Consider the following 27,612-nt stretch of genomic DNA (forward strand, 5'->3'; position numbering starts at 1 on the left):
GTAACTTAATTACCATTAAACAACATTCCAAAGCAGGCTAGACTACAAGAGATGAACAGTTCACCTCTCCCACTTGGGTCTCAGTGGAGACACTGAGCTACAGGAATGAGCCTGGACTTTTGTGCTCTCTCCAGTCAGGTTTCTAGCTTACTTCTTGTCATCCAATTTTTACCCAATATTACTGACACAATAAACACAATCAGGATAAGAAAACCATCACCACTAACCTGTAGACTGAAAGACTCCAGGGTTACAAAGGCAATAACGTGAAGCAAAAGCTTCCATCATACGATCTATTTTTTGAGCCTCTCCCGGAAGCCTGAAACTCCACAGGAACTGCCTGCAAAGATATACATTAACTTGCATGTCAGATATCACCCACTACAGTATCTCTTGCTACAACACTATCAAACACTATGTCTCTGTAGATCAGCACTGATTTCAAGTATTTTTCCAAACATAAAATTGGTAGCCTAGCAGTTTACGTTAATCAGATGCCCCAGTCATGTGTCATAATGAGCCACAGCTGATAGTTTACCACGTCTGTGCCCAAGAGGGCTCTCCACTTGTGCATGGTGGGAGAAAACCATGCTTCCTGGCTTAATATTAAACCCAACCCAGGATCGTGGTATGTGTTCCTCCCTTCCCTCTTGTCCGGTGTGGCCACATGGACAATTTTGGGACCTTTCACTTCTGTTTTAGACTAATCATATCTTGTCATGACTCATAACATCTGAATCAAACAAACCACAGTTAGTACTAACTAGGACTTACTAAACTAAACTGGCTTGCATTAGTAAACTACAGTTAAGATTAACCATGGTTTAGGATTTGGCTACAACACAAAAGTACAGTTTGCAATTTCCTCACTGCACAACCATTCCTGTAATGCTATGGGTTAACATTAAGTCCAAAGGCAACTAGAGTAATCACTCATCTCCACCTGGGTGAGTTCTGACAGAGTTCATTAACACCATTGCCAGCAATGCTGCTCTGCTTATAACACCCCTTTGATCCTTGAAAATACATTATTGAAATCCACCATGAAACAAATTATTTGATGGTAACATTGAATTATTTAGGCAACAAAATTTATATCCTTCATTTAACATCATGCCAAACTTACAAGAGGAGTTATTTACTGTTTTGGGTAAGAGTAAACAATCCCCAATGTTTAGAAAATGACTTTGTGTTATCAGTGGTGAAGGTTCAAACCATAAAAGGTCACGGTAGTCTCTAACACTATTTGCTGTGACTTACCAACACGGCCTGGGATTCTTATTTTCTTTAGCTACATATTTGTAACCTTACATTTCAGTGACACACACACAGTTACTTGTTTTGCTTACCAAATTGAGGCATGGGAGGGGGCAGATTCCGTTATTTTTGTGGCCTCTGCTTAAAAATTGCAAATATATTTAGGAAAAAGTTGTAAGAGAGGGTTTTTTTTTTAGTGTGCTCACCTTAAGGCTTGTACAAGATTGAGATCAGCAAACTCATGGAGTTCAACAAAAGCCTGAAGTACTTTAATATTAAAGTCATCCCTGTGAAAGAAAACATACAGAGTAAAATGGCAGTGGCAATTCATTTTAATATTCTGACTTCTTTTCCCCCCAGCCTGCCTATCCACAAGGTTTGGCCGCTCACATGACCAAAGGGAATCTGGCTTCATCAGGAACAGGTGTCCCAATGGTCCTTTGTCCCTTTTCTTGTTTAGCCTCTGCTACCTAGCTGGCGTTGGTGTGCATAGATGTGTGACTTGAACTGGGGCTTCCCAGAACTCAGGTTCCAGTGACTTATCTCTTATGGCACCAGCACTCAAGTGTCCACTGCAGGACTAAACTCTGGTGCTGCCTTGTAGGTTTTGCTGCACCCACCTGTCCCAGGTCCTATAAAGCCCCAGCCTCCGAGCTTGCTCCTTAAGCCTACAGCACTCATCTCCTTCACAGTGAGACTCTCTGCTGACCCAAGACACTTTGCTGCCTAAAGTGGAGCAGCAAATCCTCCCCTCCACAACCAGGCTGCATGGCCAGTTGAATTATTTTTGCACCTACGGCAGAAAATCTCACAATAATAAATTAAATAACCTAACTATTTGTTGCCCCCAAATTCAGCTGCCTTAAATGGTAGGAATGGCTGCCTACATTCCTGCTCCCTTTGATCCTTTCACTGCTACCTGACCTCTGCCTGTTTCAGACCACACTCACTTCTAGCCCATGAGGGCTGACTGACACCCAAATCCTGGTCTCAGGACCCCATTGCCTAGAACTTGAATCCTGATTGAGGCCCAACACTATTCCCATATCCAGTTCCCCAACCACAGTGAAATACTGGATGCACACCAAGCTGACCCAGTTAAGAGGCATGGCACTGGTGTGTCATATACCAACATTGTTCCTCAGATTATACTGCAAAATAACCCCATGTACACAATGCTTCAGAGGTCCAGAATATGATACCTGAAGCAGGGCTCAAGTTGTGGAGTGACCACTCACTCAACAAGGACATCCATGCTTAGCATAGGCCAGACAACATCCAATTCGAGGTAGTCCAACACAATGTCCTCCTTAACAAATAACCATGCTGTTAGCTGCCCTGAGAGAAGGATTTTTTGCTGAAAACTTCAGGATACGTATTTAACAACAGCACTAAATGCATCAAGTATCCAGCCAGCGCAGAACTCAACTTCTTCTGGCTTGCTTTCAAACAGGGTGCAAATAAGTTCAATTTGCAAGTAGTCACCTGCAAGACCCAAGAGCCCTCTGTATCTGAACTGGCAGTCAAGTTGAACCGAATATGAGCCATGTTTGTTCTCAGTCGCCTGTAGTGGGAGTAAAAAGCTATACAAGCAACTTGTTTGTACATGCAGTTTCCCATCTCAAAGGCATTGGAACAAACATGCAATTCCCAGAATTACAGGCTTCCCAGAATTCCCAGAAGTTAGGAAGAAAGAATGAGCTTGGGCTTCAGTTTGCCATTACATTTTCAAACTTAGCATTACTCATGAGGCCTAGAAACTTTCCCCCCTTTAAGTCAAACCTGGAAATCTCAGGACTAATAAAATCCAGTGCCATTATGAACTATTAAAGCTGTGCAGCAGAAGAGCATCGGTCAATTTAATATTTTAATAAGCAACTTAAATTTTATTCTCCTGTACACTGTACAAAATGTAAACTCAAATAAGGGCATGAATTGTGAACTATGCATATTTTACTCTTTTTTTAAAAAAGAGAAAAATGGTAACACAGTGGTACCTCGGGTTACAAATGCTTTGGGTTACAAATGCTTCAGGTTACAGACTCCGCTAACCCAGAAGTAGTACCTCGGGTTAAGAACTTTACTTCAGGATGAGAACAGAAATCGCGCGGCAGCAGCGGGAGGCCCCATTATCTAAAGTGGTACCTCAGATTAAGAACAGTTTCAGGTTAAGAACGGACCTCCGGAACGAATTAAGTTCTTAACCAGAGGTACCACTGTACAACTAAGGTACTGTAGTTATTCTTTGACTTAGCACCATTTTGAATTTCAATACCATTAGATGCATATGCCCTGTAATCCTTAGGGTGTGTTTGAATCACATCATTAAATGAAAATGTTGCAGATCAGCTTCTAACTCAACAACAGGTAGGCAGGTTTCGAAAGCAAACAGGTGCCTGAATCGCCTCCTTAAGTGTACATAACAAACCTTTTCAAGTATTTTAATTAATATGTTGAAAACTCCACTCATTAAATAGGATGTGAGCAAGTTGTTGCTGTTATAAATACAATAGAAGCTCTTGCCAAGTGGAAATTAGTAGATCAACGCATCAAAAGGAATGTTTTTATCCTCAATGGGAATGGTATAAAGAAAGTAAAAGGGACCCCTGACCATTAGGTCCAGTCGTGACCGACTCTGGGGTTGCGCGCTCATCTCGCATTATTGGCCGAGGGAGCCAGCGTACAGCTTCCAGGTCATGTGGCCAGCATGACAAAGCCGCTTCTGGCAAACCAGAGCAGCACATGGAAACGCCGTTTACCTTCCCGCTGTAGCGGTTCCTATTTATCTACTTGCATTTTGATGTGCTTTCGAACTGCTAGGTTGGCAGGAGCTGGGACCGAGCAACGGGAGCTCACCCCGTCACAGGGATTCGAACCGCCGACCTTCTGATCAGCAAATGGGGTGGCTGGGCATGGAGGAGGAGAAGGAAAGAGGTGGCAGAGGAGGCTGGATCTGCCACCTGAGACAACCACCTCACCTTGCTAATGGGTGGACCAGCTAGTGCCTGCATGCAATGCCTTGCCATCTATGGCAACTGGGCACTATTTGTTATCCTTTTTTTAATAAGCTCCTATTAAAGCTTTTTTTCATGATACAGTAAGATAAAAGAAACTATTCTAAAACAAAAAAACAAAAACAGAGAAAGAGAAAGAGAAAAGAAAACACAGAGTCCTCTCTCAAAGGTGGCCATTAAGCCCTGTCTCACACAAAGTGGTGGGCCTTCCCAGCTCTTGCCTGAGAGCTTTCCTTTCTTCTCCCAGTCTTTCACTCTGGGAAGTCCCTGCCTTCTCACTCAGGGTCCTTTCATCCCTCCACCCATGTGTGTGTAATCCTTGGACCCCAATAACGGCCCAGAGCAGAGGATATCAAAGGAAAACAAAAGAAAAGAGAAGAAAGAAGATAAAAAGAAGGAACTTAATAGAAGAAAAGACAGAGAGAAAAGAGAAGAGAGAAGAATAAAAAAGGACTTCCGATTTTCCATCTGTCAGTTACATAAAAAATTATTCAAAACTATTTGTTATCCTGCATGCAAACCTGGTTCATTATAAGAAGCAAATGGAAAATGTAGAAGGTTTAAGACTAGTTCAGAGGGGGGGGAAAGCAGTATTTTCAGCTGAGTGCAAGAACTTTGCCTCTGCACACTACTACAACCAGTACTACCACAGTATTTCTATTCCACCTTTCAAGCACACACATGTAAAGACACTCACAAGATTTCAGACTTTCTTTCTTTTTTTGTTTAATGATCTTTTTTTAAGAAAGTAGTGGTGGTACCACTAGGGTAACCCATATTAGGTCCTGGTATCACCCTTTTGTGGGTCCTGACCCACCAATAAAGAACAGTGCTCTGGAACTGAAATTTAGATGCGGGTGTGAAGACCAATTGTAGCTTAGCCATGGGCTCTTTGGGTGGCTTTTGACATGAAACTCTCCCTAAGGCTCAGTTCATGTATAAAACAGAAATAGTGACAACACAGTTGTCATCCATCTGTAAAATAGAAATAAATAATGACCACATGATTTTGGGAGGATAGATGAAAGGGGGGAAAAAGTTTTGCCTGTCCAGAACCCTAAAGCTATAAAACTTCCCAGTTTGAACTTACCATCTCAAACATTCAAATTATTGCATACATTGTACATTTCTGCACTGCAAGCTGATACTCCCCAAAGACAGATGGGCACGTGAGGATGTCTTTTAAATATATTTTTAGTATACGTATAGCCATTTTACTATCGGAAGAAATGTCGAGAAAGTGTTTGGAAAATTCTCAGACACTAAATAACTTTCTAAAGATAATATGCACTTGGCTAAAACTTATCTCCCCTGAGCTGACATGCTGTGACAAATTGAAGCACTTTTAAAATGTTTATTTCTGCCCGGCTGGCAAAGAGTTAACCCACCTCCAGCCTGACTGGCATAGAACTCTGATGGGGGCGGGACTGTGCCCGGTTTGAAAGGAGGGAGTGTCGGTTTGGTGAGTTAGGAGGGAGAGGGAGGAAGGTGTGGTGTGATGTTATGTGGTGGCTTGTATGAAGACAGTTAAGAGGCTAGGAAAACTTAAAGTTAAATGTTTGACTGAGTTTGTTTTGTACAACTGGAACAAAGCTAATTAATAAATGACATGTTAAAGAATCACTTATGTTTTTAACACAATAAAACTTCATCTTTGTTTTTGCCAACAAGAGGTCCGTCTGTATTTTTCCAGCGAGGTACCAGGACTCACAGCCGTGGTGACTCAAGAGAGGGCAAAACTCACCTCAGGCAGGGAGGTGGTGGTTTGTGTCCTGAAGTTACACGGAGGAGGCTTAGAAGGGTAACCTGAGGTGCCAAGAAGTTGCCAGAGTGCAGAGGGCAAACTTCTACAGTGAGGGAATCCAACTGAGGGAGACCCTTTACTGGAGGCAAGAGGTTATTCCTGGGGGACAGCCTAGAGTTCCTTAAGGTACCAGGTCACGCAGGCTGGAAGGCTCTCCTTACTTAGAAACCCATTAGTAAAAGGGGTTTATTTTTGAGGCGGCAGGAGGAAGAGGGTGGGTGTTTTTCCCTCTGGATTCCTGTGTTGCAGTGATAGTAAGGCAGAGTGGGACCAGGGTCATCACATTTTTGGTGGCAGCGTCGTGATCGAAATTCAAAGCTCACGCGCTTAGTTTGGTTTGAGTCTGTCAGGATTTTCCTGTGAGGAAAATGACTCACGTAAGAAAACCCAGAGAGGCAAAAGGAGATGAAAGAACGGAAGGGGCTGAGGGAAGCCCAGGTTCTGAGGTAGAACTGATGAAACTACGAATTGAGATGGCCCGAATTGAAGCTGAGAGGGAAAAGATAGCATCTGAAAGTGAGAAAGCTAGAATTGAAAGTGAGAGAGAAAAAGCTAGAATTGAAGCTGAGGAGAGAATGCAGTCCGAGAGGTTAAGGGTTCAATTAGAACAGGACAGAATGAAGCTTGAAGAGATACGTTTGCGATCAGAATTAACTAGTAGCCCAGTTAACAATGATAGTACCGCAATTAATTTAAAAAGGTTCCCCAAATTTGGAAAAGACGATAATGTCGAATCGTTTCTATTTACCTTCGAACGCGTTTGTGTGGAATTTCAAATACCTGAGGAGAACTGGATGCTTTATTTAAGACCTCAAATTTGTGGGATACTAAGTGAAATTTATGCTGACCTGAGGGAAGAAGAGCTGTCAAGTTACCAAGTATTTAAGCAAAGGGTCAGGGTTCGATGTGGACTCACGGCTGAACAAAGCAGAAAGGCTTTTCGTGAGGCAAAAAAGGAACATAAAGAGACTTATGCCCAACTAGCTAGCCGCTTAGATAAATTACTTGACAGATGGATTCAAGGGAGTGGAGTGAAGGACTTTGATGAGTTAAAACAATTAATTTGTTTAGAACAATTTTTTAAGCAAATCCCTAGCAATTTACGTTGGTTCTTGAGGGATAAAAAACTGAAAACATGTCGCACAGGTTGCTGAGGTCTTAGACGAACTACAAGGAGATTTCAATGAAATAGCATTCCCAAAACACTCACAGAAGGGTAATCCATGGAGAAACAGAGAAAATAAAGACAGGCAAGAAAATTTTCCTGTCAGGGAATCAGTTTCTGACAAGACAGGGTCTAAGAAAATCACTTGTTTTTTCTGTAATCGTGAGGGACATGTACGTGCCAGGTGCCCCCTGCTGGTTAAGTCGCAAACTACACCTACTGCAGCTAAACAAGTAAAACTGGTAATGCAGTCACAGGAAAATAGCTCGCCTCAGACAGAAGGCTCAGAGAAAGCAGACAGTTCAGCTGAGACTACTTCTAAGGTCTTACAGGTCTGGAGGGCTGAGCAGGAGTGCAACCAAGATTACATGGAACCAATTGAATTAAATGGTCAGTCTTTTTTAGGTTTGAGGGACACAGGAGCAGAAGTCTCACTTGTTAAATCCCAATTTGTTCCAAAGGAGCAGTACCTCAAGGGTCAGTCCTATAGTTTAAAAGGCATATGGGGCCCACATTTTGAAGTACCATTAGCTGAAGTTGATATTACCTACAAAGGATTTTGTGGCAAATGGAGAGTAGGAATCCTAAATGAATTGGAGGTACCCTTTTTAATAGGGAATGACCTAGCTAGTCAGAAGCACCGTATTCAAGTGATAACTAGGTCACAGTCTCAAGTCACTGAGAGTAATCCTCCTGCAGTTATAGAGTCACCCATAGAGCCTGGTGAGGATGAAGGGCTGATTAGCGTGCCAGTGGTCCAGGAGCACGGTGCCCAATTCTTGAGTGATCAAAAAGAGGATGAAACTATAAAAGAGCTGTGGGGTAAAGCACAAAGTCCTAATGCAGAAGTAACTGTGGAGAACCCCTGCTTATTTACCACCATTGAGGGAAGACTGTATAGAATTTCTAGGAGGAGGAAAACTGCTGCTGTTTGGGAAAGGAAGAAACAGTTAGTGTTGCCAAGAGCTTACCGGTTGCAAGTGCTACAAATGGCACACGACGCACCCTCAGCAGCGCATCTAGGCATTAGAAAGACTAGTGATAGAATCCAAGCAAGATTTTACTGGCCTGGGATGGGCAAAGACATCAAAGAGTATTGCAAGTCCTGTGTGATCTGCCAAAAAGCAGGCAAAAGAGCGGACAAAACGCGAGGCTTGTTACAGTCTATTCCCGTAATTACTGAGCCCTTTTCCAGAGTAGGAGTGGACATCCTCGGGCCTATCTCCAGAGTTACAAAAAGGGGGAATAAGTTTATTTTATGCCTCGTGGATTATGCTACGCGCTATCCAGAAGCAATACCTCTAAAGGACATTGATTCCAAGACTGTAGCAAAAGCCCTCATGTCGGTGTTCTTAAGGCTGGGATTCCCCAAAGAAATTATAACAGATTTAGGGACATCCTTCACGTCCAAGACCATGGAAGAGCTTTTAACTCTTTGTGGGATTAAGCATGTTAAAACTACGGCTTATCATCCACAGTCGAATGGCTTGACGGAGAAATTTAATTCGACCCTGAGCCGGATGCTAAAAACCTATTCCATCAATCATCCTAACGACTGGGATGAGAGGCTGCAACACTTCCTATTTGGTTATCGCGAAGTGCCGCAGGAGAGCACAGGGTTCAGTCCTTTTGAACTCCTATTTGGACGACAGCCACGAGGACCCCTAGACTTGATGAAAGCAGCGTGGTCGGGGGAGGAGCAGATCGACAGCCCTGATGTTGTGACGTATCTACAGGAGCTGCAGAGCGACCTTCAAGAGCTACGGGAGCAAGCTGCTCACAACTTGCAACAGGCACAGCGTCGACAGAAGCAGTGGTATGATGCACACGAAAGAGACAGAACTTTCCAGCCTGGTGACAGTGTGCTCGTGTTAAGAACAAGACGTCGAAAGAAGTTGGAGATGTCGTGGGACGGTCCCTTCAAAGTGGTCGAGAGGATATCTGCGGTGAACTATTTGGTAGAGTTAGATGGGGAAGGGAACCGATGTAAAAACTTTCATGTAAATTTACTTAAGCCTTATTTTGACAGAAATAAGTTGGTGTTACAAGTAAAGGGGAAGGTGACCCAAGGGATTCATTTAACTGGGTGGGGAGAGCTGAGTAAGGGCACAACTCTAGCAGAGGTGTCATTCGATGAAAGTCTGACCCCAGAGCAAAAGGAGCAGTTAAAATTAGTCCTTGCTCAGTTTGCCCAGATCTTCTCAAACATCCCAGGGAGGACCAGCCTAGCAACTCATGTAATAGACACAGGGTAAGCACATAAGTGGGAAGGAAAACATCATAGCGGACGCCTTATCCAGGTATTTTTGAGAGGTATAGGATGGTGCAAATTATTATATGAAACGGTGATAACCCTAGCAGAACATTTGTGCTTAGGCGTTATAATCTGACACATGCCAAACATGGTTTATCTGTGTACAAGTTTATGAGATGTTAATTTAGTTGACTTTGTAATATGAATGTTATAGAATGCATTGAAGTATTTTTAACCCCAAGCCCATTGCTTTGGCATTGCTCTAGTTAGTTAAGAGCAAGCCGACGCAATGTCTTTGTGGTGGGGGAGATATGTGACAAATTGAAGCACTTTTAAAATGTTTATTTCTGCCCGGCTGGCAAAGAGTTAACCCACCTCCAGCCTGACTGGCATAGAACTCTGATGGGGGCGGGACTGTGCCCGGTTTGAAAGGAGGGAGTGTCGGTTTGGTGAGTTAGGAGGGAGAGGGAGGAAGGTGTGGTGTGATGTTATGTGGTGGCTTGTATGAAGACAGTTAAGAGGCTAGGAAAACTTAAAGTTAAATGTTTGACTGAGTTTATTTTGTACAACTGGAACAAAGCTAATTAATAAATGACATGTTAAAGAATCACTTATGTTTTTAACACAATAAAACTTCATCTTTGTTTTTGCCAACAAGAGGTCCGTCTGTATTTTTCCAGCGAGGTACCAGGACTCACAGCCGTGGTGACTCAAGAGAGGGCAAAACTCACCTCAGGCAGGGAGGTGGTGGTTTGTGTCCTGAAGTTACACGGAGGAGGCTTAGAAGGGTAACCTGAGGTGCCAAGAAGTTGCCAGAGTGCAGAGGGCAAACTTCTACAGTGAGGGAATCCAACTGAGGGAGACCCTTTACTGGAGGCAAGAGGTTATTCCTGGGGGACAGCCTAGAGTTCCTTAAGGTACCAGGTCACGCAGGCTGGAAGGCTCTCCTTACTTAGAAACCCATTAGTAAAAGGGGTTTATTTTTGAGGCGGCAGGAGGAAGAGGGTGGGTGTTTTTCCCTCTGGATTCCTGTGTCGCAGTGATAGTAAGGCAGAGTGGGACCAGGGTCGTCACACATGCCATTCACAAGTGGTACAGCACAATCCTAAGCTTGTTACTCAGAAGTAAAGGTAAAGGGTAAAGGGACCCCTGACCATTAGGTCCAGTCGTGACCAACTCTGGGGTTGCGCGCTCATCTCGCATTATTGGCCGAGGGAGCCGGCGTATAGCTTCCAGGTCATGTGGCCAGCATGACAAAGCCGCTTCTGGCAAACCAGAGCAGCACATGGAAACGCCGTTTACCTTCCCGCTGTAGCGGTTCCTATTTATCTACTTGCATGTTGATGTGCTTTTGAACTGCTAGGTTGGCAGGAGCTGGGACCAAGCAACGGGAGCTCACCCCGTCACAGGGATTCGAACCGCCGACCTTCTGATCAGCAAGCCCTAGGCTCAGTGGTTTAACCACAGCGCCACCTGGGCCCCTCTCTCTCAGAAGTAAATATTACCAAATTCAATGAGACTTCCTTTCAAGTAAACATGGCTAGGACTGCAGTTCTAAACACTTCCTAGTTCCACCGTGCCTATAAGTATTAAGCTACAAAACTTTCATACAGTCCACACAACTGCCTCATTGGGGCAAGATCTACTGGGGAGAGTTGCTGTGTTCATTGAGTAATTTGTTTCTTTGAATAAAGAGTTAACTTCACTGACACCATGTGAGTTATTACTGACCTGCTCCTGGCACCCACCTCTGACTGCAGTCTATGTTGTCAGGTATAGGCGAGGTGGGCATAGCTTGGCCAGAATGGCCTCACAGGGCAAATATGAAGACCTAGCAGGTTTAATTAGACCCATAGAACACAAGTTCCCCACTCCAGATGTACACAGTTAGCTACACTTTCTTTTTAAAAAATATATTTTATATTAGCTACAGTTTATTGACATGAAGAACAACAAGCAGCTCAGTTCTGTTGCAGCAACTACCTACATTAGAAACACAAGAAAGCCTTACTCCTGAGAAACTCTGAAATACCATGTTAGATATTCACACCCAAAGAGACTGAGAGTATCTACTCCTCCAGTATGAATTACTACTTTTATTCATGCCATTTTGAGACTGCAACAGAGCTTGTGAACGATGCCCCATATTTTCGTTTCCAAGAAGCATTACATCACAATAAGGCATCTGGTGTCTATTAAGATACTCTCTGCCAGAGTCTGTACTATTTTCAGTCACGTATAAGGGAGGAGGGGATGTGAGGGACCTGAAGCTGTTTGCAGACCGGGAAATCCAGGTTTAATTGGATAAAGAAGCTCTCAAGATGATTTAAGTTTGCAGTTTTTGCTATACATTGGTTGCAGTTTGGGTTCTACATTTTAAAAGTCAAATTTGCAGCCAGAATGGCCGTTATGTTTAATATTTGTTCACATTCAAAGCTAGGGGATGCTGCTATCCCTCTGAAGTGCCTCCTTAAACTATAAACTACCACCAATAAGATGTTCACAGAAGACAACATTAAACAGACAAAAATAACTATTATTAGGACAGGCAGTAGCCTTGCTGATAGCTAATAATTATGTAGCCAGCTGTCTCCTAAGATTAGCAGGCTCTTCTTCTCTGGTCTCAACATTAAATGCCACACATGATTGTCAAAAGCTAACTCTGAAACCTCCCAAGGTTTGCATCACAAAACCCAAACATTTAATTATCATTAATCCTATGCACTTATTTTTATAAGTGTTTCCTCTACTCAGGAAAGCATGTGTGAAGAAGATAACCTGTGCCGTGTGTCGTTTTGCTTCTAGTTAGAAGAAACAGTCCCTGCCCAACTACATGCATTCCTATCTAGATTTTTATTTTTAAGATCTCCGAGTTCCAGAAGAAAAGAAATGCAATGGAGAAAATGCCCCTTGGAATTCACAAACCTATATGAGCTGCTTCAAGCTGTGGTAGTTATAAAGAAGACAGGGTCTTCTGTATAGAAGCTGTGGTAGAGCACACACTTTGAACACAGAAGGTTCCACATTCAATCCATGGCATTTCCAGTAAGAAGGATCAGGAAGCACATTATAAGAAAGGCTATGAGTCAATGTTGGAGATCCCCTACAAGGATAGGGAAGGGCCCACAGCTAAATCATAGAACATATACATCATGTGCAGAAGGCCCCAGGTCCAATACACAGCAATTAAAAGGATCAGGCAGCAGGTGAGGTGAACACCTGAGACCCTGGAGAACTACTGGCTAGGGTTGCCAGACTCAATAGAGGACAGGACTTCTGTGCCTTTAATTGCCCTGCTCTCTTTTGAGTCTGGAAACCTTAAAGAGAAACCAGCAGACCCTTTGTTTAATTTCCAAGCAAAGGGTCTGCTGGTTTCTCTTTAAGGTTTCCAGACTCAAAAGAGAGCAGGGCAATTAAAGGCACAGAAGTCCTGTCCTCTATTGAGTCTGGCAACCCTACTACTGGCCAAACAAAGCTGACAATACTGGGATGGTTTGGACAAACAACCTGGTCTCATATATATACAGTGGTACCTCTACTTATGAATTTAATGTGTTCCGAACACACATTTGTAAGTTGAAAAAATTTGTAAGTCGAATCCCATAGGAATGCATTGGGAGAAAAAATTCGTAAGTCAAAGCAACCCTATCTAAAAATTCGTAAGTAGAAAAAATCCTATGTAAACCGCATCCAAGATGGCAGATGGAGCTCCATTTGTAAGTAGAAAAATTCGTAAGTAGAGTTATTTGTAAGTAGAGGTACCACTGTAGCTGCTTCCTTTGTTCCTATCAAAGGAATAAATAATAAATGTGCTTATATAAGGAGGTAAGTTGAATATTGCAAATGACTTAGTAGGGTGGTCACAGTTGGAGCCACCAATGATAGGATATAGTCTGTGCCTATAGACTCTCTGCTTTCTATAGCTGCCCATTAAGATGCACTGCTGGTTTGCTGGACTGTGGTCACCACACTGATTTCAACATGAATATTTAACCATTTTAAAACAAAAGCAAAAGCCTCAAAGTGCATTTTCATTTGTTAGGTGGTGGGGTGATATTTCTGCATCATGTTCATATTGAAAAACTTATCAGATGTTCCTATTTTCCTGCATGGCATATATATTCTTACAGATGTGTATGATACATAGTCATGGTCAAAGAGAACAAGAAGAATCAAAGCAAGGCTCCCCATCAAGCTTAACATAAAAAGACACACAGGTTGTTCTCTACTTACCTTTCACCGAGATAATCTCCAATGACGGTTTTATTTAGCCCTTCCCCTTTATAAAGGAACTGTGCAATGTCCTCAGGAGTATTCTGCAAGAGGTCGTTTTCTATGAGGAACTGGATTCCCTGAAAAGCAGCAGGAGGAAATGAATTCAGTTGCTTTCATCTTCAAAAGATTATATGCTCTGGAAATATTAAGCTGTGGAGTTATTATATCTATTTCATTGATAAATAGGAGTTTGCCTAAATGCAGCCTCATCTGTGCACACCCTCCTCAAAGCTCACCTTTTCTGGGAAGCCTTTGAATCATCCCCCTTACCTTACTGAAACTAAACCAAAATATGTATAATCAAAATAATCAGCTATTATGAACATCCCTGCTAAATTACACAACGTAGTCCTGCATTCTGTTTCCACAGCAGCCTATCAGATGCTTATGGGAAGCCCACAAACAAGACATAAACACAATAGCACTCTTCCCTGCCTAATCATGTATCCATTTCCCCCGTTCTGTTGTTTTCCTGCCTTTATTTAAGATTGTAAACCCTATCATGTAAAGGCCTATCATGCTTCAGGAACAGGAACACACACCCTGAGCAATGTGCCTGCCCCACAGCCCCTGCCATCTACCGCCAGACATCTAACATCCATCTGTTGGTTCAAATAGTCTTGTATCATATAATAAACACAGCATTCCCCTCGACAACACCTCATTTTCTTGCCCAAGTAGCCTAGTCTCCAAGTTTGCCACTGTGATCTACCAAATAATTCATGACTTTGAACTAATAATAAATTCACCCACCTGGTCCAATTCCTTGGCCCAGAGTCTGTCATCTACTTAGAGTCAACTGATCATTTGGGCATAGAACACATTACTTGCTGCTCTTTCCTCTATTTCCCTGCGGCTAGCTGAGGGTTAAATAGGCATTATCCCTCCTTAACCTCCAGAAAGCTCTTCAGCAAGTGTGGGAAACCTTAGACAGACATAATATGGCCCTCCAAGCCTCTCTACCTGACCCTCAAGACACTCACCAGACCACATCCCTAACTGCTCGTCCTTTGCATCCTCCTTAGTGCTTTTGCCTGACTGGAATGTGTTCTTGAAATCTGATAATGCCTCTTCCCTGGTTGGATAGAGGACAGAACAGGGTGTATGTGTGTTTTAGAAAAACTAACCTACTGCCCACAGGTAAAATTTACATTCATTGCCCTGCCTGCTTTTGCCCCTGGTCCCACCCATGTGGTCCTAAAAAGGTTGTTCAGAAGGGAATGTGGCCCTCAGCCTGCAAAAGCTTCCCCAGTCCTGCTCTACAGTCTTCCCTATCTCTCTCCTGTGAACCCCCCCCCCCACTTGCACAGCCTAAAACTGCTGCTGGGCGTATTTAGAAATCCCAGGCTCTTACGACAGCAAAGCAGCATTCTGAAGACAGTGGCATGGGATCAAAAGAAGCAGTGTTGTTATCCTGCACATGAGTCTTTCTCCTTGCTCCTTTCTCATACTTGGATCGGCCGATTGAGGGGACTATTTTTTAAGCAAATCATTAACAGCAATAGACTAAACTGTTAGAAGCAAAAAAAACATGGAGCAGTTTAAAGCCTCTTAAGAAGAAGACCAAACAAATATTGATCAATTTAAGAGAGATAGAAAAGTAGAATATAATTAAGAGGGCACAGCTCAGCAACAAAGAATATATGCTTCATATGTATAGCATCCCAATATAAATTCCTTGTACTGTATCACTAGTTAAAAGATTGTAAGTAGTACAAGATGGAAAATACCTCTGCCCAAAGCTTTGGACAACTGCTTTGTATATTGATTAAGGACTTTTTAGCCTGACTAAAGGGCAGCCAAAGCAGTTTACAAAATATAGATATAAAATGTACAATTGCAATTCACCTTAAACCCTCAGAAAAGATAGCAGTGGAAATAAGCAACAGGACAATATCATTAAAAACAAATAAAGCAACTCAGCACCAGATGAAGCATCAGCAGCAGACAAATATGCTTTCAAGGAAAATAAACTGGAAATAAATAGGAGTTCAATACACATTTGAAGACTCATAAAGACGAGGGCTGCATGACCCTAAATTGAAATAGGTAATACCGAGCTAGATGCACCAGTTGTCTGAGTCAGTATAAGAGACCTACGTATGTTTATAAACAGATTAAGGAATTTTAATCTGCCGCATCTTTAATCCCTGCTGTTTTTTTCTTTTTCAATATTTATTAAATGCAGGTATATTGTTGACAAGCAGCTGATGCTTGTTGTTTGCAAGTCTTTTATTATTACATTAAATCATTTTAGAAGATCTAGTAAATAAATAGTAATGATATAAATTATTATCTATTCCATGTTAGCCCTCAGGATGCCAAATTACAGAGATAATCTTCTTATAACTGAATATTTGTCTGTTCATCATGCTAATGACTTGACACACAGCATGATCTGGGAAACTTCAATGTGAGTAGATAGAAAAATAGATAACACCATGTAATTACAACTGTATCGTCAGATAAAGCAGTTAGTTATAGTAATCTGAGCCATGGAGCTAACTGTGGCATTAGCTTTCAGTGCATTTGTATCTATAAAATTATATATAGCCTTATATATTATGCACCCTATTTTTATCTAAACTTGTGTCTTTATTTCAGCTAAGGCTGAAATCTGTAATCTGAACAGAATGGGGTTTACCTCTAAGTAAACATACATAGGATTGAAAATGAGCTACATATAGTAATGGTATGGCACTTGCAACAATGCAACAGAAATGGCAATGGTTCATTTTTAAAATCAACGAGCTCAAATGTGGTTTTTAAAAATAAACTGGAGATAATGAAAAACAATATATGTGAACAAATGGAACTACCATTTGGATGCAAGCAAACAGGTTGCAGAAACAACAGCTGTAAAATATTTTGCTGTCAAGTAAGGACAATTCAATCAACAACTGCAACCTACGGTATTTTATCAGGGCAAACCCAATGCCATTTTATCAGTCTGAGAAGCTATTTTTAGTATAGGAAACTGTATGCTCTCTCTTTCGCCCACCCCACCTTCCTTCTCCTCTACCCAGTCTCCCTCTGAATTGCTTTACCATCTAGAAAACTTCCCTGAACACCCATCTGGAACATGAATACCAACAATCAACTTTCTTTTTTAAAATTGCAAAGAAAGATGCACATTTCACTGCCAAAGGGGAACATGTCTGCCAACCATATTTCCACTCATGCTGGAAACCACTGGAAGCTAAGAAATTAGTTACAATTCAAAATCTCATCAATAGACTCCCTTTTTTAATCTGTATGCTTCTGAAATTACTTTGCTTTAATAAAGCCTGCTTTCTGGAAATTCAGATGCCCCAAGCAAATATTTTGTCATCTTCCGAAACAAACCACTTAGGAAAACAAGACTCCAGACCTATTCAGCTTTTAGAGCAGGAAAAAAAGAACAAGAAAAAGGCAAAGAACTGAAAGAAGAGGCAAATATGTGCTGGTGAAGCTGTCTCTCAAAGATATGAGATAAGGAGAATAAAGTGCTTTATTTTATTAAATAAGGGACCCAGGTGGCGCTGTGGGTTAAACCACTGAGCCTAGGGCTTGCTGATCAGAAGGTCGGCGGTTCGAATCCCTGTGACAGGGTGAGCTCCCGTTGCTTGGTCCCAGCTCCTGCCAACCTAGCAGTTCGAAAGCACGTCAAAGTGCAAGTAGATAAATAGGAACCGCTACAGCAGGAAGGTAAACGGTGTTTCCATGTGCTGCTTTGGTTTGCCAGAAGCGGCTTTGTCATGCTGGCCACATGACCTGGGAGCTATACGCTTGCTCCCTCGGCCAATAATGCGAGATGAGTGCGCAACCCCAGAGTCGGTCACGACTGGACCTAATGGTCAGGGGTCCCTTTACCTTTACCTATTATTAAATATAGTATATGTAAACATTGAGCAGCAACATCTGCTGTGCTCTTTCAGAGGAACGATAACATGGAGAAATACAGAGCCCGGACTAGTCCTGGGTGCAGGGCTGTATCTGTATCAATCCCTGGCATCTCCATGTAGGGATGAGAACATTCCCTGCTGGAGAATCTGGATAGCTGGGTTACTGGCCAGCAGCAACAATACTGAGAAATGTGTCAATGGTGTGACTCAGTATATGCCAAAAACTCTAAGGCAGTTGGCTAGCGTAGCACTTCGCATGTGAGACAGGGAAAGGTGAGCAGTCCCCCTAGATCAACGGTATCAGCTATGAAGCTCCATCTTGGGATCATCCTTGTGAAGTCATCCTTGATTCCCTGGCAGTGGCAGTCTGCTAGCGTTTATGCCAGCACAGGTCTCTAGAAAATCCCCACCAAGGAAGAATACACATGCCTTATATGCGCTGATGAAGCAAACAGAACTAGGCTTTGGGAAGGAAACAGGAGGACTCTAGGACCCTGCCAGAGCCCTCAGGTCTCCTTCCCAGTGCTGCTGCTCCCTGCCTTGCCTGGGGCTGCCAAAGAAAAAAGAAAAAAAAGCCTGGCAAGCGGCATGTTGGACCACCCTGCCTTAGGTGAATGGCTGAGACAGTCTTATTTTGCCAATCTTTGGGATCATTTTTTATTTGTACCAACTGCTACAAATGGTTTGATGTTGCTCTGGCTTTTTAACTCTCCATTGTACCTTGGATCCTGAACGCCTTGGTACTCGGATGTTTTGGCTCCTGAACCCTGCAAACCCAGAAGTGGGTGTTCCAGTTTGTGAATGTTCTTTGGAACCCGAATGTCTAACAGGGCTTCCGCAGCTTCCGATTGGCTGCAGGAGCTTCCTACAGCCAATCAGAAGCCGCACTTTGGTTTCCGAACGTTTTGGAAGTCGAACAGACTTCCGGAACAGAACGTACTTCCAAGGTACGACTGTACTTCATTGTGATTTTATTGTATATATGTTTTTAATCTACTTTGCAAGCTGCCTTGGGATCTCTCGTAACTGAAAAGTGGGATATAAAACTCCATAAATAAATAAGAAGCATACATTCTCAAGAACACAAAAGTCCTACCTTCTTGGGATCCATATTGAACTTTTTTCTTCCCATAGCTATTTGTTTATTTCTCTGTGTAGTTTTGCTGTATATTTGTAAGGGGGGGATAAAAGGAAAATATTATTACACAGATGTATTTGGTTAAACATCTTTGATGTTTACATTTTAAATGTTATTTACATGTTCATCTTAGACAGCCAGTATGAACGAATAGGATGGAATGGCTGAGCTTTTACTCCCAAAGTGAAAGGGAAATATTTACCCTCGCAAATAATTCAAAGTAGCTTTGACTTCATGTTAGATTTTTAATACATTATGTTTAAATCCTCCCGACATACATAAGAGGAAGAGCATTAAAGAGGATAATGTGCATGGCTTTAACCCACAAACCAGTTAAACTGGATTATTTCAATCCAAGCCAATTGGCGGGGCAATCTTTGGAGTCTCTGTACTGGCAAATAAGCTTTTAGGTCTGCTGCAACGCTAGCACAAAAGAAGCAGCCTATGATGTTGCAGTGGCTGAACATGCCAGCTGAGGACATTGTGCCAGAGAAGCTGTGGGAGTCTGCACTATGTTAGCTGTATCACACAATGAACTCAGACTTCAAGACAGAAGAAAGTGTTGCAGAAACGAGGACACACTGAGTATTAACTTTAACAAAAGTATTGAAAGTGGCAGACAGCGCAGCAGGCTAGATACACCCTATTTGCTAAGATCAGGATGCTACTTAATTACTTTGGTGTATAAGTAAATTGCAGAGCCCTCTTGGTGGCTGCTTCCCAGACTTTAGAACTCCCTCCCTAGAGAAGCTAGACAGGCTGCCTATTTGCTGTCCTTCTGCCAGCAGGTGAAGACAGCATTTTGGGAAATGACTGCTTTTAACTTAAGGGCGTGTGCCAGGCTGTTTTTATTATAATTATTTATATATTTTAAATATATTTTATATATTTATATAGCTTTAATTCTATCAATGTTTTTATGATGTTTTCCCTATATTTTTAGCAGTTTTTAAGGGAGAAAGGTGGGGTATAGTAAATAAATTAACAACAACACTTTGTGTCCTATAGGATCCAGACACATGCTCCATTGGTTTTAATCTACCAAATAGCAAGTCATCTTAGCAAAGTTTAATACTAAATGTGCAGAACCTACACACATGAACAGCCATCAAGGGGAAGCTTACGATGACACAGGAACAGTGGTATTATGTGCAAGGTAAAAGGGACAGACACATCCCAAAACAGTGCATTCAGTTGCCATTTCTCAACTTTGTAGTGCCCGCAGTGCTGAATATCACAATCATGGCGCTAACTACCGGTAGTTGCTGTACCCCATCCTACATTTGCTAAACTAGCTCTTTGTGGGAATAAGCAGTAAATTTAAATAAAGAGAACTACTTCTAATTATATTCAGCCCTTGAAGACAGGCAGTACATAGGGGCCGACAAGATGATCAAGGCCTCTGCTGGAAGTTAGGCTATTTCTGCAAGGCCCTCAAAAAAGCTGAAGCAACAGAATACAGTACTGCTTTTCCATTAAGCACACATGTGACAAAGTCAGCTTACCTTTCCTCTACACTTGTCAAGTTATCGATTTCAGTCATAACCTCTGCTATTTCAAATTTTAACCGCTGCCAAAATGAGAGAAGAATACAAGTGAACATTAAACAGCTTTTCCAAAAATAGGTGGATTTCACTGGCTTCTTTTTGAATTTAGAAACGGAGCAACAATCCTATCACAAAAGTCTGCTCTGATGTATTTACCTGCAATATCATACTATTCATACAACACTATGACATTTGGGTGTATGAGGTGTATGGGGAGGGGTAGTACCTCTGGTGGGGGACACCTCGTGCTCCTTCTGGGGTAGTTTGTCCACCTTTGGTCCTCACCCTGCACTCAGTTCTCACACGTGGCTCCTAGAAGCTGCATGTAACAACAGCCACACCCAGCAAAATGTTTTAACTGGCTGGCTAAACCAGGGGAGGGTAGCCAATGGGTCTCAAACCCTCAATGAGTCTGGGACTTCCCCTGCATGAGAAGACAGGCTCCGCTGGATTGAGCACATAATACCAATTGCGGGTCCAATGGTCAAGAAGGCAGTTTCTGCACATGTAGAGGGAAGTAGGGGGCAGATGGGACTTGTGAAGCTGGGAAGGTAGCACATGTAGGAGAAGGAAAACTCTGATTCTAAACCTCTGCTGTCTTGTGGGATCTCTTCAAGAGAAGAAAAGAGTAAGGAGTAAACCCTACACAAATCCGGAGTGGAATCCCAAAAAAGTTGGATAGGGCCTTGTATGCCTCCTTCCAGCAACTCCTGCAGCCAAGCTGGTGCCAAACATATTGCTCTGCTTTCCTTTGGACCACACATCAGTGAGACCAAAAGGGAGATCTTATCATCTGGGCAGCCCAGGATCCCCATACACACTGCCCAGGTTTGTACCACGGGGAGGTCACTATGTGCTATAACGCAGTGGTTTGACTTCACCCCCGGAGCTGCACTCCATTGTCTCTTGAGACAGATGGATGCCAACAACTATGACACCAATTTCTGCAGAGGTACAGCACTTGGAACACCTAATTCTAATAGCAATTATTGGAAATTAATCTCTTCAGACTGTGGTAAAAAGCTACCATAGTGTTTTACAACTCAAACCACAGTTTGCACCATTAATTTCAGAGCAACCAACATTTTGATTTAAGGAAAATGTTTACCTCAATATCATCAATTAATTCTTTTTTTCTACGGCGAATATTGAAAAGTTCTTCTCTCTCTTCTACAGAAAGATCATCAGGCACTGGAGGGGAAAAGACACTGAATTATGTATAATGGCTTTATACTCTGGTACTCCATGTTTCACAAGTAAAAGCCTCATTCACATCAATAGAGTTTGTGCCAAAAAAACACAGACAACATTCTTAATGACCAACTTTGGAGAAAATAGTGATGCCAGTATAGAGAACTTGGTATTAACTAACAAATGCAATTGTCTCTCAGGGTTTCAATACGAATGACAGATAGTTTTCACATTATAAAAAGTAAACTGCTTTCCATTCTATTGTGTATTACATTCATATTACAAGCATCATTCCAGTAATCAAAGGACATTAAAGTCTTCCTTCATCTTGGTTCTCTTGTAAATCTGTTTTATCCCCAGTTGTGCCTCAAGTCAAGCAGCCAGCAAAGGGATTGCATTAGCACTGTGAACCGGTAGGAGCCAGCAAATGTGTTCAGGAGTTACATTAAGCCATTGTTTTGTGTTGCATGCATGAGCCTGCTTCCCACTCCCCCTACCCCACTGCCCTCATATTCATTAGGCGGTAAAGAGCATATGCTGTTGAGTTGCATCCAAGCATACCCACTGAAATTAATGGAGACAATAAAACTACAGCCCCCCTATTTTTAATTAATTGTTATTTGTCATTATGTCTGAACTGGAAACTGTAATTAGTTTTCACTATACAACCCAGGATTTTAAAATCTTAATCTGAAGTTGGCTCGTCTGAACAAACTATCATTAAAGCTAACCACAGTTTGTGCTACTTCTGACATAACAAAGCATATTTATAATATGTTTTCTTGTGAAGAGAAGCTCTTGTCATTTAGGGGAAGTATTAGTCTAACAGTAAACACCTTCAGGCTGCCACATTTTTCCATACATAATTCAACACTGTCAATTTAACAACTGGACTAACACATCTTTTCAATGAGGAGGTACAGCACAGGGTAATTTGTAAACCGTTTGCTTTTAAAAACTGATAAAAGGAGTTCGTTCCTCAGACTTCATGATAGACAAATACTGAAATAATTAGTAACATTCCTTTTTCCACATTAACAGTAAAGTGTGATAAATGAAGTCATTTTAAACAGCAAATGCTTTTTGCTTATCTAAAAACACAAACATTTAGAAAACTGGATAAAAAGAAGCAGCAAATGTTACTTTAAAATAAATAAATATTTTTGTCTCTTCTTCAATGTATTTGACCACTACTGAAGTTACTCTCAATACCTAATAAACACCAGTTGGAAGCATTCATAATACTTGGTATTCTGAATATAAATAACAAAAGAATTAGGAATATCAACCATAAAACACACACACACACACACACACACACTCTGTCTAGATAGATAGATAGATAGATAGATAGATAGATAGATAGATAGATAGATAGATAGGTTTGCAAACATGGATGCTGCTTCCTTCTCGTGTGATGATATTTAAAATATTCATTCATTAATTCATTGATACCTAGAGATCTCAGAGCGGTTCCCAAAACAAAATCAAACTTTAAACCACATATATACACAAGAACCCAATTAAAAAAAAACCCAAAAAAGAACAATTTAAAAGAGCATAGGATGTCAATCAAATCAACCAAAGGCCTGGTTAAAAAGGAACATTTTTGCCTGGTGCCTAAAGATGTATAATGAAGAACTTCCCTGGGGAGAGCATTCCACAGATGGGACATGGAATTTAAAGCTACTATTTTCTGTTATGTTTCATTGAATTGGGGGACGTGTCTGTCACCGTCCTGTAGTCAGCTCTCATATAATTATGGGTAAGATTTCCAGATCATGTAGGTACTTCTCAACCCATCACTGCACCACCATCAAGATCACTGACTCTGGTGTGGGGAAAACCCATTCCAGATTTGGATTTGGAAACTATAGCCAAAGCAACAAAGAAACTAGGCCAAAGAGCTGAAATTATGAGAAGACATTATGGTATGAGACCCAAATTATGAAACTAAGCTTTAAGCAACAAAGCTTCCAGTCATGGTGCAGTGTAACAAGACAATCCTAAACAAAATCTTAACTCTATTGGTGGTCTGCTCTAGAATTCAGTGTTCTGTGGAACAGCACTGTTCCAAATAAAAAATAAATAAAATAAACCAAAAAAATAAACCAAACCAGGTGCAATGAGAAGAGGAAATAAAACATGCTAGTGTAGGCATATTTCATCTGAAATTAGGAAGAGGAAAGGTAACCTCCACCCAAGTGGGTCACTGTTTTATTCTGATTCACTTCTGGTTCATATTGCCACTCATTATTTTTAAAATACCGCCACTAAACTATGCTAGCTTCTAGACACAAAACTTGTCCAGCCCTAAGGAATGGAGAAGAGAAAGCTCCCTGAGAAATTCTTTTTTTAAAAGACTAAATACAAAGCAAGTTAGAGGAAACTGATGGAGGATACGACATGTCACAGTGAGGTAGAAAGCCCACTTATTTTGGATGGTGGAGTCAGACAACAGGACTTTCACCCTGCCACAGTCCCTTAAACACGGCAGACATCAGATTACCCTACTCACAAAGTGCTTCCAATTAACTCCTTAACCAAGCTGAAGTCTTAACTCACTACAGCAGTGTGCGTGCGGCGACGAGAAGGGCGATTTGCATTGTCACGTGCCTGGCGGCCACCAATAAACAACACTGACCCGCCGGAAAGCAATATTTCTCCTCCTCTTTCCCAAAGCTCAGTGCAAACGAGCCTGGCGGCCGCCAATAATCAACAATAACCCGCCGGAAAGCAATATTTGGCAAGTGTTTCTTACAATCATAATTATAATATAGGGCGGCACAGAGTTAAATTTTTTAACTTTTTTAATGGTGGTGTGCCTCGTGATTTTTTTCACGGAACAAGTGTGCCGTGGCCCAAAAAAGGTTGAGAAACACTGCACTACAGAACATTTCTTGTTGCATTATTTACATAATCATGAACTCTGAATGGTATGAAAGTGCAGAAAAAGCCAGTATTTCAGATGAGAGGCTTTTGGGTGCTTTCTTTGACAGAACTGAAGACATTCCTATCGTAGATAAATGGCACTGAGAATTACTGAACTTTTCACAGCAAACAGAGGACAAGAGGGTCCCAGGCTACACAGCCAACAGTCACCAGCGGCCGCAACATCCATCCCTGCTGTCATATGTCATTTCTACATACCTTAAATCATCCAGACTTTTTGTGACATGGTACTAAGGATGTGTTCTAAAGAGAACTGCCTCAAGACACCAGAAGGCTACAGCACTGACAGCTTCTTAAAACAATATTGAAATATACACCAATAAATATTTCCATAGTTGAACGAAGTCTCTAGTACCGGTATAATAATAATAATAATAATAATAATAATAATAATAATAATAATAATACTGTAACAATAAAGCTAAAAACTGTTTTCTAACTATCAAATTCCTAACATTTCTGTAGTCCACTGCTTTGTGCATGAAGTGCATGGATGGAAAGGTCACTTTTTTTAAGAAAAAGAAAGAAAACAAGAGATTTTCTGCACAGGACAAAAATAAGTTTCAGCTCAACTTAGCAAGCAGCTGAAGCAAACCTTGATGTCATCATGATACAGTTACAAAAGAAGTTTCCATTTCTTTTAGTGCCAGAGCATACAAAAAGTCACAAGGGCACATGAAACAATTTGTTTCAACTTTGTTCTACGCAAGAACATGCAAAATCTATTGGTTAATTCACATTTCCTTAATGATAACCAGAACCACCCACAGTAAGGGCTATTTTTAAAATGGGTTTCAAAGAGTAGTGAGGAAAGGCTAACCTCAGTAAGATGGTTTTAGAAGCAAATTTCTTGAAGACTCTTTTAAAGCTCCCAATGATAATCAATTCTCCCTGAACCACTGACCTTTACTCTTCTTTCCTTAAGTGAACTTTCGCCAGCAGAACAAGCAACACAGATAGCATGGCCCAAGATGTATGCCCCACTCAGTTTCTTTGCATATAAATGCAAATTATATGACTAACAGAACAATGCTTTCATTAAAAAAAACCATAGTACATCATAGTACATTAGTTGGTCTTTAAGGTGCTACTGAAGGAATTTTTTTATTTTACATAGTACATCAGTTGGCAGTTTTATTTTCAATCCCATTCCTAAGTATCCTCATTTGGAATACACCTTTTTACAGCCACCACACACTGGGTCAACATCTTCAAGAAGCTATCCATCACAACCCCAAGTTATCATTCTTAGGCAGTCACTGTCAGACCTGCTTGGCATAAATTAGGATCTTTTGTCCCAAAGTGAACCACTTTACACTGAATTGCATTTGCCATTTTCCTGCCTATTCATTCAGTCTGAAGATACCCTTTGGAGTGCCTCACAATCCCTTTTTAACAACCCTGAACAATTTGGTACCATCAGCAAATTTTGTTACCTCCCTCATTACCCCTAACTCTAAATCATTTATGAGCAAGATAAAACAACACAGGTTCCAATATTTGAGGGACTCTTTCTACACTATGGGACGCAGGTGGCACTGTGGTCTAAACCACAGAACCTAGGGCTTGCCAATCAGAAGGTCGGCGGTTCGAATCCCCGCAACGGGGTGAGCTCCTGTTGCTTGGTCCCAGCTCCTACCAACCTAGCAGTTCGAAAGCATGTCAAAGTGCAAATAGATAAATAGGTACCGCTCCAATGGGAAGGTAAATGGCGTTTCCGTGCGCTGCTCTAGTTCGCCAGAAGCGGCTTAGTCATACTCCTAGCTGACCCAGAAGCTGTCTGCAGTCAAACGCCGGCTCCCTCGGCCTATAGAGTGAAATGAGAGCTGCAACCCCAGAGTTGTCCGCAACTGGACCTTACGGTCAGGGGTACCTTTACCTTTACCATTAATTTCTACTGCCTACTACTTTTTACTTCCTGTAAAGAATAGATAGAGTACAGCTAGGCAGAAAAAAATGTCATTATCAGTATTCTCAACCCTCCACCAGACTTTGGACCTTGCACCATCCTAGACAGAGGGTAGGCCACTACACTGCACAGATACCAGAATTAAACCAAGCCAACAGCCTCCCCAGGGTCTCTTCCTCCATGCAAAGTCTGGGTAATTTGCTTGCAGGCCATGTCAGGGTTTTTAAAAGTTAATGTGTAAAGCTAAACTGAGGATAATTTCCATTTATGTCTTTATTAGGAGTTAGTGTACTTCTTTAGCAGACTAAGTTCCAGTCACATAATTTTGTTTGGGACAGTTTCAAAGATGATGCCCATTTGCAAGCCCCAAAGCCCTGCTTTGTGAAAAATTTGGACTAGTACTTCCACCTCAGAAGAGATGTAAAAACGGCTGCTGTCAACAAGTTTTCTTCTTGTCAAGAGACAAGAATCATGTGGCATTTCCGGCTCGTTGCCACAGAAGATGGATGAAATTCCACCGTCTCCGTTTTGCACGGGCAATTAGGTTAAGAACAGTTTCAGGTTAAGAACAGGCCTCCAGAACGAATTAAGTCCTTAACCTGAGGTACCACTATACTTGTACTTCCAGTTTACTGTACTTGGTAACCCCACTCCCCGGAAAAAGCTAATGTTTGAATAGCAGCTGGTTAAGGAACAACATTGGGAAGACACCATGATTTGATTTTATCTGGACTGTTTGTCAATATGGCAGCTACCTGCAGTGGAAGGCTCCTGGACTGATTCAGCATAAACACCCGTTTGTGAAGAGAGGATGTGAATTTACAGAGGGGAATCTTGGACTACAGATTTGGACTATAAAGAAGAGTAAAGACATAAAATTCACACAGAAACATTTTATTTGGACTTAAACTCACTTGCAGAATGAACACAGAGGCTGTTGAAAATAATGAAGGATTAACATCAGAATGTATTAAAGGAATTATTCTAATATTTTGAAACACAGTAGAAATATGAGATTACAGTACAGTATTAGGATTCCCTCCGATCTCAAAGCATGGGAATGTATAATTTGGTTTTATTGGAAAATTTTAATAAATATTATTAAAATAAAAAAGACAATAAAAGCCGATCACGTCAGTGGAAAAGAAAGAAAGAAAGAAATGGTATCATGTGACAATTAAGCACACAATCCCAGTAATAAAGACACTTTAAAAGGTTCCAG

General features: G+C 41.5%; 1 protein-coding gene across 1 annotated transcript in view; it reads right to left on the bottom strand.

Moving 5' to 3' along the window:
- Positions 1-27,612, bottom strand: part of CYTH3 (cytohesin 3) — a 73,000-nt gene that overhangs the window by 15,117 nt on the left and 30,271 nt on the right. Inside the window, exons 2-7 of the mRNA XM_035130955.2 lie at positions 21,447-21,529; positions 20,297-20,361; positions 18,750-18,816; positions 13,728-13,846; positions 1,464-1,544; positions 228-340 (exon numbers count right to left, since the gene is read on the bottom strand). Of these exons, the coding sequence (XP_034986846.2) occupies positions 228-340; positions 1,464-1,544; positions 13,728-13,846; positions 18,750-18,816; positions 20,297-20,361; positions 21,447-21,529 (528 nt within the window). The remainder of the gene's footprint in view (positions 1-227; positions 341-1,463; positions 1,545-13,727; positions 13,847-18,749; positions 18,817-20,296; positions 20,362-21,446; positions 21,530-27,612) is intronic.

Source organism: Zootoca vivipara, chromosome 14, assembly GCF_963506605.1.
Source record: "Zootoca vivipara chromosome 14, rZooViv1.1, whole genome shotgun sequence".
NCBI lineage: Eukaryota > Metazoa > Chordata > Lepidosauria > Squamata > Lacertidae > Zootoca > Zootoca vivipara.